Source organism: Rhipicephalus sanguineus, chromosome 9 (genome assembly GCF_013339695.2).
Source record: "Rhipicephalus sanguineus isolate Rsan-2018 chromosome 9, BIME_Rsan_1.4, whole genome shotgun sequence".
Lineage (NCBI taxonomy): Eukaryota > Metazoa > Arthropoda > Arachnida > Ixodida > Ixodidae > Rhipicephalus > Rhipicephalus sanguineus.
In genome coordinates this window covers 20,708,221-20,721,853 of record NC_051184.2, presented here as the reverse complement: position 1 = coordinate 20,721,853, position 13,633 = coordinate 20,708,221, and the positions used below count along the sequence as shown (strand labels likewise).

Here is a 13,633-nt window from a genome sequence, read left to right as displayed (position 1 = left end):
AACGTCTAAGGACAAAGAGCATACTTGTCTTGTTCTCCTAGTCCTTATACCTTCATGCCGTTCACTCAGCGTAACTACATAAGAATTCAGATTGACTCTCAATTAAAAACTAGAGAAGTTCACCTTGGCATCATGTGTATGCTGTGCCATCTCTCCTTGCTCAGGATCCCCCTTTCCTCCCGACTGTTCTTGCAATCTCTCTTCAATCTATTGTCCAAAGATCGGAAAGGAAAAGAAAAGATTCACGCAAATGTTTAAAGGTTAAAGCAGCACCGATATGTATCTATGACATTGCAGAAACGCTACCGTACGCTTCTTTTATGCAGAAGGACGGCATTTGACAAAGACATTAGATGCAAGAAAAATCAAATAAAATCCCTTTTGCAATTATGATGACTGGCCCAATGTGGCTGAAATATCAATTCTACGAATTCAAATTTCTTTTGCCATGTTTTAAATGTGTTTTCAGTAGAGTACTTAAGTAAGGGGGCTGTAAGAACACCTAACTGAAATACGAGAATGAAGAGATTAATCTGTCATCAGCTGATCAGCATGTCTGAAAATCGCTTGCATGTTGTAAAACAACAGTATACCATAAAATCCCGAGCAAGCATCCCCCTACGGTGAAAGATAATCCGACAAGATTTGGAGGGGGGGTGCCCTTGCTAGGTCGCGGATCAAAATTCAAGATGGCGGCGGAACATCCCCTAAGAATAAAAAAATGCACACCCGTGCTTCTAATAAAATGCTTCATTTATTATGCATGCATTCGCTGTTTCCAACACAGTCAATGAAACAGTGAAAATGATGGGAGGCGCTTGCTTTGTCATTGGCGTATATTTCAAATCTCTCGAAAAAAAAGAGGGAGGCACTTGCTCGGAATTTTCAGGTATGTCCACGGGCTACACAATGTCAGCTATACAGTGCAGACAAAAACAGAGACTACGATAAAGACAGATGACAAAGTCAGGATGACAATAAAGACAGGGACATAGGAGGTTCGGCATAACAACCCAATACAAGCAAGACTAGTTCCGGTCATTAAGAGTAACAGACAAGATTCCAAGAGAAGGCAAGGGCGCAAAGGGGAGGCAGAAAGTTAGGTAGACCATAAGAAGTTTGCAGGGGTAACGTGGCTGCAACAAGCACAGGACCGGGTTGACTGGCAAGACATGGGAGAGGCCTTTGCCCTACAATGGGCACAGTCGGGCTGATGACGATGATGATGATGATGATGACAAATGACAGGTTGCCTCCAGAGCCTCACCTGGCACTTGTGATGGGATGCCAGCACTGTGTTACCAGAGCGTAGCGCTTGTGTGACGGGCTGCCACAGACGCCGGGATTCAAAGTTGTCCTGGGCGTCTATGGGTCGACAGCGCTTCGGCTGTCGCTTCAACTCGGAGATCTTCCACTCCTTGGAGCGCCCCTGCGAGACCAGAAGAGGACACTCTATTAGCATAATGCTACAATGAAAAGTCAGACATATGCAGTAGAATCTCTGAAATTATATATCACTTTTTAATGAAATCGCCGCTTTAACAGCCTTTAAAAGGGCCCTGCACCAGTTTTTCAGCATGGTCAGAAAACGCTGCCGATCGGCAGTGACTCCTGAGAACATGTGAGCGAGACATTATAGCGCAGCACACGGCCTGGAAATTACAATTAATTCTCAAAGTCCAGCTAGAAATCACTCCCTATTCTCTCAACAAATGATGCCATAAACCCAAATGACCGTGTCATAAGACCAAAGTCCATGGCCATTGGCTGATTTGAGCATCGTGAGCTGCACAGTTACCGTGGCTGCCACCATGAGATGGCACAATGTGCCCGCGCGCTTGCTCGCGATCACACTGAAAGCAACCTGCACGTTTGAAGAAAAAAAAAAGAAAAAGTGCTCAAGGTCATGACGCACGGACTTGTCCCCTTGTCATCCCCCTTGAGTAGCTTTCAGCGTGCTTCGCTGGCATGAAAGGAGAGAGAAAGCGTTTGATCATTCGGGTTCATACTGCACAAGTGCGTGTTATTCAGCCCGTAGAGTTTCCTACAATCACCTAGAGGGAACTCTGGCGCTGTGATCGTTCAACCACCATGGGAACGGTGGCTAGTACACGAATTTGCCTAATCTTCGTGCTTACGGCTTCGAACACACTTGCGGCTTTGTTTATTGCTGCGTTTTGGTGTTTCATTTTGGATAAACGAATGGATTGTTGTGAACTTAGTGACCAGATCTGAATTGGTGAGCCTAAAGAGGTTAAAGTGGTGAAGTGGAACTGCTGACTTTTGCTGAACTTCGTCTTGCGACAAAGCGCATGCAGGTGATGCGGAGCCAAAGAGAGCCGAAAGAATGAAGTTCAGACAAATCCGTGTACTACCCATCACTCCCATGCTGGCTGAAGCATCATGCATTGCAGCTCCCATAGACACTAGCGTCAGAGTTCCCTCTAGGAAACGCTATGATTCAGCCACCGACTGGAGCCGTTAGACCACGCAACACATCACCAATGCCTCCTCGAACACAACCACTAGGGAGGCCTCATCAGTTTAGTAGCCATCATTCACATGCCATACCCCAAGGCAAAACTAGCTGCTACATTCATTCATTACTTTTAACATACACAACAATTTTAAAATGGTCTGTGACATGTAGTGCTGCACATCCAAACATCTTTCATAGTAAACAGTACTCCTGTTAAAAGGAGGACATTTGGATCATTATGAACATTTTCATTTTTAATCATACTGGGACTAAAGTTAATGAGCACTGACAGACAATAATGCTAAGGAAAGTATAGGGGACGTTATTAGTAGTAAATGTAAGGTAAATGGAAGAAAGAAAAGTGGACGAAAAGATAACTTGCCGCGGGCAGGGACCGAACCTGCAACTTTCGAATAACGCGTCCGATGCTCTACAAACTGAGCTACCGCCACGGCCATCCCGCCGTCCACTTTATAGGGTATCTATGTACATTTAAAGGAGTACTGACATGATTTTGAAGTGCAGCAAAACGGACGTTTTTGGTTTCCTTGGCATGTAGTGTTAACGCTCTCCCCACACCGCATCCGGGAAACACGTATATATATTTAAGTTTGATTTTAAAGTTTTCATCTCCCAGCATGTGCAAGGCAGCTTCACCACATGGAGAGCCCTATGACGTTTAAAGTCAGCTCACTTGGTTTGCGAAATCTGGGTTCTGCATGCAGCCTAAATCACAGAAATCGCTGTCGGAGGCACTGGATGACAGTTCACTCATCATGAACCACGTTCGACTGACAGCAAAGGACAGCAGGAGCATATTTCGTGGGTTGCAGTCTGCCCGTGACGTCACGGGCAGACTTGACACGTCACTATGAAGCCGCCCTTTCGAAACCGAAACCGAAACTGCTGGTTGAAAAATGCGGTATTAAAAATATATGCAATACATCCCCAGGCACCACGACACTCTGTTTAGGGTTCTCGACACAACTGCTTTCATTTAGAACAACAACCCGAAAAATTTTTAAATTCATGTCAGTACTTCTTTAAACGTGGGAGCGTCAGTCAGCGCCGCCAATAGCCATGATGGCGAGTGTGGGACACTCTTTATCTGCCTGTTGGCGTCACGTAGCACGTGAACTTATTACGAGCTGGCAGCTGACCAATAATCCCTCACATACTACCTGAAAGCATTAAGCCTGCCAGAACGAGACCCTCGCTATGAATGAAGGAAGGAATTCTTAATTTTAAGGGCTCGTTTTTCTTTGTTATACACAATACTGATGAGCACTGACAGACAATAATGCCAAGGAAAGTATAGGGGATGTTATTAGTAGTAGGTAAATGTAAGGTAAATGTGAAGAAAGAAAAGTGGACGAAAAGATAACTTGCCGCGGGCAAGTTATCTAATGTTGGCACACATGTTTGATGCTACTGTGATATTAGCCAAGCAATATATCACCCTCTTATTTCAAATACTCTCAGTGCTACAACATTTTTCTTCACTGACCTCGTGGACAATGCAAAGCTGATATCTTGGCAACCACTTGAGATATTTTCAGCCTGTTTGTGTTGTTACGATCTTTGAAGGGTGCTGTACATTGCAACATGCTTATTCTTACCCTATCTTGCATTTGCAAATTTAGCCTTTTGTATGTGTGCCATTCTAGCTTGTTCAGTGAAGGTTACAAAAAATGACAATTGCGCAACATCCCGCAAAAAAAGAAAAAAAAAGAAAAAAAAACAAGCATGCTACGTGGTGCAGCATACGTCTCAGAATATATAGAGCGTTCAATCACATTTCTAACGCATTCTTAAAGTTCTCCATATTCACCGCGAGATCAGTAGACGGAAAACGTTGCGACTCAAAGTATTGAGATAGGAGGGTGATATTCTGCTTAGTTCATAGTACAGTAGCATCAAGTGTATGTGCAGGATTTCATCACAACAGGGTTAAGTATGAAAATAAGCGTAATGATCCTCACGGCCCCTACCCCCCCTTAAGTGGAACATAATTCTGCTTTCATTTAAAGTTCCAGTTGATGAGATTACATTGTAGTATAACAGATAGTCAAGAAATGACTTTCAAAGTGTGTCACCGAATATACAGGAAGTGGATGATGATCAAGACTCCCTTTCAAATAGAGTTATGCGGGCAAACTGCACAGAAACAGCAAGACTCACGTCTGCGTACTGCAGCTCCAGCCTCGTGTCCCACTCGCCCGAAACCTTGCACACCATCTCACCCGTTGCGGACTTGGCTTCGCCAGAGACGCAGTGAAGCTTGCCTCCATAGAACGGCTGAAGAAGGAATAAAAGAAAAGAGATCGATCGATCAATCAATCAATCAATCAATCAATCAATCAATCAATCAATCAATCAATCAATCAATCAATCAATCAATCAATCAATCAATCAATCAATCAATCAATCAATCAACTTATTTATTTACTTACCATTTTAAAAAGCGATACCGTGGGATGAAAAATCTCTAGTAAGCTTGACTAGGCTTCCCAGCCCGTTCAATCGAACGATCGGTCAATCAATCAATCAGTCAATCAATCAATCAATCTACTTATTTATTTATTTACCATTCCAAAAGCGATAACGTGCGATGAAAAAGCTCTAGTAAGTTTGACTAGGCTTCCCAGCCCGTTACAGTTATCACTCAGTTCTCTAATAAATCCTGCTAAAAAACTCTCAAGGGAAGGAATGGTTGCAGAGGCATTCAGTGGCTCTATTCCAGCATCTGATGACACTTTACGAAACGGCCTAGTTTAAAAACACGCATGTATCAGTCGTACAAAAACTTTTTATGGAGTAACATACTGCCAGAAATAAAAGGACCGGCAGACTTCAACACTGTAAAGAAATAAGTTTTGTGCACTACTTCCAAGTGATAGCACTGCCAATTTTTCTTTTTTTTTTTTACTTGTTTAGCATAAAAGCTTCAACCTTGCCACGTTATAGTCATGTATGCTTGATGCCCAAGAGAGTTGTAATGTGGCTATTAATTTACTTTTGCTACTCTATAGTTACTCATTAGGAAATGAAAAAAAGTGTTCTGACTGACGCAACTTTTTTATAGCTTTGTAAGAATTTTGCATGCTTGCTGTCACAGCTACCTAGATGACTTGTGTCATGTTATTAATCTGAATAAGCCAAACCAACTGCGCAAATTGAGGGAAGTACAGAAAATAAATCTATCGCTGTTGCGTCCAACATTTGGAAGCACACTAACGGATGTTTCAATCCAGCAGTGCATTTACATGTATAGAACAAAATCGAGCCAGTAACTGAGGCAACCAGGGTACGTAACCTGGGGAAATGACATCCATGTAACTGACGCCCCCGAGTCAGCGGGTGAAAGACAAGGATAACCCGAGATAAATCCCTCGAAGGGGTTGTTCCAGTGCAGTGGAAAGAAACAAATTGATGATCACGACAATGACAACAACAAATGACGAGAACAACACTCACCTTTGTGTGGAATGTGATGGGTGCGACGGCATCGCCGCACGCAACTGTGATCCTCCCACCCAGCTCGATGTACGGTTCGCTGAGCAGGGACCGCCAATACATGGTGGGCAGTCCTATGCTGTACGCCTCGCCCGAGCTCAACAGGCGTAGCTCCACTGAAACGACAGCGAGAGCTTTGTTTGCAATAGGTATTTATATGCAATAGACCTTTGTCTGCAATAGGCCCTTGTTTGAAATAAGCCCGCTCAGGAATTTTGTGTCAAACAAATTAAATGAAAATTCTGTGGTTTTACTAGCAAAAAACGCGACACAGTTATGACAAATGTCCATGGTGAGAAACTCCAGATAAATTATACGACCTAGGCCTTTTAGCGTGCATCTAAACATACGCACACAGGTGTTTCTGCACTTTGCTTCAGCAAAATACAGCCGCAGGGGCCGAGTGTTGAACCCGTGCCCTAGTACTTAACACAACATCACAGCAACTAAGCCACTGCAGCAAGCTGCTCAACAGTTAGGAAAGCTGAAAACACGGAGCATATCAGACTGGACACTTGCCTTCACCCAAGAACTGCAGCCCCACATAATTTCCCATAAAGTTAGATTTGATGCCAAGTGATGCTGAAAGGCACATCTGCTTCTCCAGGCACTCCACATAGAAGGCACTCACTGCAAGTTTGACAGAAATAATGATATAAATACTGTCAGAAACATTTAACCTTATTGTGAACCCTGAATGATTGATTGAATAACAGGTGGGTTGACTGTTTGACTGGTGGATTAACTGGTGAACAATGGTGGGTTGACTGATTCACCAATGGACTGACACTTTAGACAGCACTTAATCGACAAGCCAATGAACTGATTAGGCTTGTGTGAATATTCGAGCAGTTTGAATATTCGAACGAACGTTGCAGTATTCGAATTCGCCTCGAAACAAATTTTAATTATTCTAAATTTCGAAGTATTCGAAATGAACGAATACACATATATAAACCACATGTAACCCCCTTGTAAAGGTGGTTTCACTGCAGTGGAGGGGTGGTATGCCATGAATACACCTACCCAGGCAAAATGTGCACTACCATGAAGCCCCACTTCAAGGTTAAATGAACAAATTACCTTCACATCAATTCAATTTTGTAAGTTTAAAAGCTCGTTATATCGACTTATATGCTCTGAGTATGGTAAACTTCAAAACGTAACGTATTTTACAGGTTATCACTTCCATTCTACCAAAAGTCAAATCCTGCTACTTTCAAAGTTGCTTCCATTTCCCTTTCAACCAAAAAGTGACATTTGCATATGCCTAGCTTCAATTAAAAAAAAAAATATTGTGCAGGGTAGTTCGGTCATGACAAATATGCTCATTTTTCTTTATAATGTGTGATATATACTATTCGAATTAGATTCGAAATTATTCGACCGTATCACTATTCACTTCGAACCTAAAATTTACTATTCGCACAAGCCTAGAATTAATGAATAAGTCAACCATTTAGGCAACCAATCAGTTAGACAATTAATATAAATCAATTTTCCAGTTAATTAATTTCAAACAAACCAGATAATTGTTAAACTGATCATGATCAATCAGTGCAACTGCACTGATTGATATGAAACAGCTACACAAAGGCAAGAAGAAACGAGCACAAGCACTTGACAAAACACATTGCGGGGCTAGTTGGCGATGCACTTTTTTCTTCATGTAAGTTATCCAGCGCTGTATTTTGTGACAAACGCACAAAAGGACATGACCCAGTGCTCATCCTGTCAGGCCATCCTATGTGTTTGTTGCAAAATTTAGCACCGGATAACTGTCATGAAGAAATAAAACACCAGCTTGCATTTTCTTTTCTTGTCTTTATGTTGCTGTTGCACTGATCTATCATGCATGTGTACTAATGCACCAAGTTTTCTCTGCTCGTGCAATCATTAACCGATTGATTGATTGATTGATTGATTGATTGATTGATTGATTGATTGATTGATTGATTGATTGATTGATTGATTGATTGATTGATTGAGTGATTGAGTGAGTGAGTGAGTGAGTGAGTGAGTGAGTGAGTGAGTGAGTGAGTGAGTGAGTGAGTGAGTGAGTGAGTGAGTGAGTGAGTGAGTGAGTGAGTGATAGTGATTTTAGCGCTTCAAAATGATAAAGCAACTGTAAGAGGGACTGAAATGGAGGGGCTCTGGATTTAGTCCGACCATCTAGGGTTAGTTCACCTGCACGCACAGCAACAAGCAGACATATTTTTTGCATTAAGCTCCCACGCACCTGGTGGGTGATGGGAGACCTGCTCCGCCACAAAGGTGACTTGGGTCCCGACGTCGCCAACCCCGGCCACTTGCCACGAGCAGTGAAACATCTCGCCAAGCACAGGGTTGTATGGTTTTTGGGCAGAGCGACTCTGCATAATGTCGGCAAATAGTCACTTTTCTTAGGTAACATTTGAGTAGAGGAGGAGCCAGGAACTCGTATTTCACCAACAATTTTTTTTCCTCTTCTTTACACTCTTCAACTGGCTGAAACATCACTACAATGCTGCTGTTATCAAAACTGCCCCACAATTATATGGATAGTGAGAAAAAAATGAATGGGAAATTAATGGGATCATTATAGAAACACAGCTGCAGCTTTGGTATTCACAAACACATTTACCAAGTACTACATTCAAGAAAGAGCCCGAATGTGACTTGATGGTTTATCTGGAACCTTTACAATCCCTACCAATAATTCCAAATGTAATTCGATTTAGACCTAGCTTGTATATTGCAGGGCACGTCTTCATGAAACATGTCATTTAGTACTGACACAGTTATAGCCCTCTTTATTTTTTATTTTTTTGAGACATCAAGGAATTTGCTACACCATACCAAAGCCCCGTGACGTATATGAAGCCCATAAAGAACAAACAATGCATACTACGTGGCACATAAGTCCAGTTGAGCAAGTCTGGCTGCAGGATGAAGACCAACACAGCGCAGACGACAGTGACATAGTGCTTGCATTTATGGACATACCTAAGTAATTCCCATCCATTTTGGCAGTAGCAAGAAGTCCAAGCAGCATGGCATAGTTAAAATACTGTTGATGAGGCAGTGCTTGATTTAGTTGATATAGAAACAAATATGCCATAATTGGCAACTATGAAACCAGTAAACAAGGTTCACTTATGATCGGCCAAATCAAAGTTCAGAGGCTACACTGTCATCATCGTCATCAACAACATTACCTTGCGTGTTGCGTAGAGTGAACACAGCAGCCATTCTGTGACCATGACCAGCCTCTCCTCAGGCGTTTCACCGTCCACTATCCTGTGTTTGTACATTGCATGCGCAAGCATTATACACACTCACTCTGCATCAATACTGGACAGTGATATCCAGCAAACAAACACTCTTATACTGTAACCTGCATCTTAAACAATGAAGAGAAATCAAAAAGGGGGACTCAAGAGAAACATTGAGTATCACCAAAAATGCATCAGCTTGCTGACAATCTCGACATCGGTTTCCCGAAGAATATACCAGTTTGATGGGCTACCACGTGCTCAAAATAAACGGACTCAAAATATGATAACACCACAAGTCACAAACACAGCAGGCAACTGCATGGACAGGAATTGTGGGTTTCATTCAACCCCAACCCAGCTGAGATGCTAGTTATTAAGGAAGGTCTGAAAAATGCTAGAAGTACATACTAAATGAGCATCCCAACATCTTGCGTCTTGTGCAAGACTTAAGAATTAATGCAGACCTACCAAGTTTTACGATTCTATCGTAAAAAATGCCTGATTTGCCGCATATTTTTACAGTACTGTATCCACACCTACATTTTTTACGATTTTCATCTGCTCTGTTCAGAATTTGCAAACACACTGATTATTGGTTCACTGAGTTGCTATAACTCCTAAATGTAGATTGCTCATGGTGTCATGTTGGCAACATTGATTAATGGCATACGACTGAACTTGTCCATATAACATGGCTTAACCTTTGATGGCCAACACAAGAAAAACAAAGGGAGTACAGGGACTATCAAAACTAAAGCAATTAGGTACTAATGCATTGTGCATGTTAGCCAGACATGAGAAAGAACACGTTACATGTGTTGGTGGAGATTTTTCAGCTCACCTCAGAAACATGTCAGGGTAGCTCATGAAGTCGGCGTACACTTCAAGAAGTGACCTGGGCTCAAGAATGTAGCTTGGAAGTGCCACCTGCATATTCAGGGGAAAGAAGAAAGATCTTATGTGAGATTCACATTAGCAAAATTTCAGTCAGGCATCCTAAACTCCTTACATCTTCCCGTTTGAGAGAGCACAGCAAAAGTTTTAGGCAGCACTACACTTGTGTATTTTTGTGTGAAGCAAAGTTAACATGGTGTGACCCTACCATGGCATAAACTATATCATTATTTGTAAAAAATCAATATGGCAGTTCATTACCACAACTACATAAATTAAAACACACTGCAGCTCAAATGAGGACATACTGCAGCACAAAGAGATAATCACGAAAAATATATAATAAATGGATACTCCGTGACATGCCTTTGTGTGTCTCTGTACATTTTTACATTCGTAGATAAGAAAGCTTTGTCTTTTCTTTGCTTTGTGGCAGAGGTGATAGCGAGGTTGACGAAGCGGCCTGTCTAAGATGTCACAATAACATATCTTTCTGCAAGTGCATTTCTGCACTCCACCACTTGGAGACACATTGCTCGTTTCTGTTTATACTAAGTAGCCTTTTTTTAGCTATTTTGCTTGCCCTACTTTATTTTCCACTTCTAAATGGAAGTAACTTCGAAGAAAACAACAAACTATACATGTTAGTACTAATTCGTAAAACTTACACAGGATGAAGAAAACACACAGAATTACGATGCTTAGTCCAGCTATTCTTTTTTTTTTTATCCTGTACATGCATTCATGCTACCTCTAAAACATGTTTCAGTTTTTATCGTCTAGAATGATGGAGGGGCTCTCTAATGAATGTAAAATGGTTTGTCTAGCAGCACGCCTAGCATTTAACTACAGATGAGTTGGATCACCAGACTGATTGGTAGGACCAAGTGCTCCCACTATACAGATGCTCAAGAACTTCGTTGCAGTTTTTGATGGTATGATCATTCATCGCTTAATTTGAAATGAAACTTTGCTAACGTGCTCCAACTCTGGTTGTAATTTGACGCAAGCAAAGCTATCAGTGATGCCAATTAGCATGCACCAACACCTGAATGGACATTCTTGCATTCCTTCAATCTACGTGCACAGAAGAACCTGTAAGTTTGTGAATGGTCCCCGTGTAATCTGACGAAAACAGTACACACAGCCTTGTAACTGTAGCACTGCGCCAGTGGCAGCCAGCCAGCAGGAGAAAAAGATGACGAGCGCCAGTGGCTCGTGGCGCAAGGCAGTGGGTGTCGTGTGCTCGAGGAGCACGAAAGAAAGCGACTCTCCACACGGCTTGCTGGTAACAAAAAGCGTTTATTTCAGAGGCGCCCGGACGCGCCTGCTCTCGGGGTGTAAACCGATCCACGCACCGGGAGGGCGCGCTGGGCTGTCCGTCGTTTACACTACGCGGCGCGTGCGTGTTACAGTAGGCGAGGCGCCATGCCACATCTCCCTCTCTTAAGTGACTACACCGTAACGTTCAGGCACAAAGACTCTGCGGCCGGACCGGGTGGTGGTTGCTGGAACCCTCGATGTCTCTGCTGCAGCATCGTTGACTGGCTTGGGCAGTGAATTATTGCTGTCGGTTCGCAGCGGGTCACCTCGCTGGGACGAAACTCCATTGTAGAGGGCAGCTAGCGGTCCCGCGACTGTCGACGGCTCGAAATCTTCGTCGTCAGTGTCGAAGACTAAAGGGGAGGGAAGCGGTTGTGCTTTCTTCTGTGATGCTCGTCCCATTGCCGGCCTCACAGAAGAAAGTGCAACCGCTTCCCTCCCCTTTAGTCTTCGGCACTGACGACGAAGATTTCGAGCCGTCGACAGCAGCGGGTCACCTCGCTGGGACGAAACTCCATTGTAGAGGGCAGCTAGCGGTCCCGCGACTGTCGACGGCTCGAAATCTTCGTCGTCAGTGTCGAAGACTAAAGGGGAGGGAAGCGGTTGCGCTTTCTTCTGTGAGGCCGGCAATGGGACGAGCATCTTTCTGTTGCGACGCACGTGTCCGCGCTCTGTTTGGACCCAGTAGGAGCGGTGAGTGTCTGCTTGTTGAGTTATCTCCCCCTCGCATTTGAGGTCTCGCACCCAGACACGGGTGTTTGGGGAGAGAGCTGGTAGGTCCTTAGCCGCATGACGACGGTTGAAGTTTCGCCTCTGGCGTTGTTTTGCTTCGAGGTCCCTTTTTGTCACTTGTTTGTTGTCGACGTTTCCAGGAACGAGGAGAGCAGGAAATGCAGGGACTCGAGAGCGTAGCTGGCGTCCCATGAGCAATTTAGCCGGGCTGAAGCCTGTCGGCCCCGGCGTGTCTCTGTAGGCCAGTAGGGCGAGGTACGGATCGTCTGCTTTCTCGAGCAGATGTTTCACTGTTTGAACGGCGCGTTCCGCTTCGCCGTTCGCCTGCGGATGAAGAGGACTGCTCGTGGTGTGGTTGAAGCCGTATGCTTTAGCGAATTCTGCAAATGCCAAGCTCGAGAACTGCGGGCCGTTGTCGGATACCACTGTCACAGGGATGCCATGACGAGCGAAAATGCTTTTGAGGTGGTTAATGACGGCGTCTGCGGAGGTGGAAGCAAGGAGTGCAATCTCGGGGTACCGTGAGCGATAGTCCACACATATCAGGTAGTTCTTTCCCCGAAGTTGGAATAAGTCGATCCCCACCATCTGCCATGGAAGCTCTGGTGTAACTGTCGGCAGAAGCGGCTCGGCTCTTTGCGGTCGGTTTATAGCGCAAGTTTCACAGTTAGAAACCATTCGCTGGAGTTCCGATGAAATTCCTGGCCACCACACAGCCTGCTTTGCCCTTTCTCTGCAGCGTCCGACGCCTTGGTGCCCCTCATGTAGGCGAGTGAGAATTTCGCTTCTCAGAGAATGAGGAATCACCAGGCGCGTTCCGTACAGCAGGTAGCCATTGTTTTCAGACAGACTTGTTCGGTACTGCCAAAACGGAGAGAGGGGGGCTGGGACGCTGCGTTTTTCCGGCCATCCGTTGAGGCAAAAGCACAGAAGACGCTGGCAGACCTCGTCTTCCTTTTGAGCTTTCTTCACTGGATCGAAGGCGGAAGTTTGCAGACCCATGAGTGCACCCTCTACGCGTTCTGTGGCACACAGAAACTTGACTAATCCCAAGCTTTCGATGGCAGGTAATCCAAGGAGTGGATGCTTCAGCTGCTGCACAACGTAGATGACTTGGTTCGACCTTTGCGACCTCCACGTGATCGTTGCGTCAAATTTCCCGACGACCTGAAGTGCCCTGCCGCTCGGTCCTGAGAGGGTTTCGCTTGCTGGCAGGAGATGTTCAGGAATTCCAGCAAACGTAGCCGGGACAGCAGAAACTTGAGCACCGGTGTCGATCTTTGCGATCAGTGGATAGCCGTTCAGGTCGACTTCGACAAGCCTTGAGTCGTGCTGAGCGTCGGCTGGTTGGTTTACCACCCCAAGAAACATCGCTGAGGTTCCTTGCTCGAGCGTTGAGATGTCTCTTGACGGAACTTTTCTGCAAACACGA

At 44.3% G+C, this 13,633-nt stretch overlaps 1 protein-coding gene across 4 annotated transcripts in view; it reads right to left on the bottom strand.

Annotated features, from left to right (window-relative positions):
* LOC119404722 (oxysterol-binding protein-related protein 11) overlaps positions 1–13,633 on the bottom strand; it is a 43,189-nt gene that overhangs the window by 2,890 nt on the left and 26,666 nt on the right. For all 4 annotated transcript variants that reach the window (XM_049418991.1, XM_037671374.2, XM_049418990.1 and 1 more), the window contains exons 13-20: positions 10,094–10,179; positions 9,193–9,274; positions 8,235–8,367; positions 6,515–6,625; positions 5,957–6,111; positions 4,661–4,777; positions 1,268–1,429; positions 124–207 (exon numbers count right to left, since the gene is read on the bottom strand). In XM_049418991.1, coding sequence (XP_049274948.1) covers positions 124–207; positions 1,268–1,429; positions 4,661–4,777; positions 5,957–6,111; positions 6,515–6,625; positions 8,235–8,367; positions 9,193–9,274; positions 10,094–10,179 — 930 coding nt within the window. The remainder of the gene's footprint in view (positions 1–123; positions 208–1,267; positions 1,430–4,660; positions 4,778–5,956; positions 6,112–6,514; positions 6,626–8,234; positions 8,368–9,192; positions 9,275–10,093; positions 10,180–13,633) is intronic.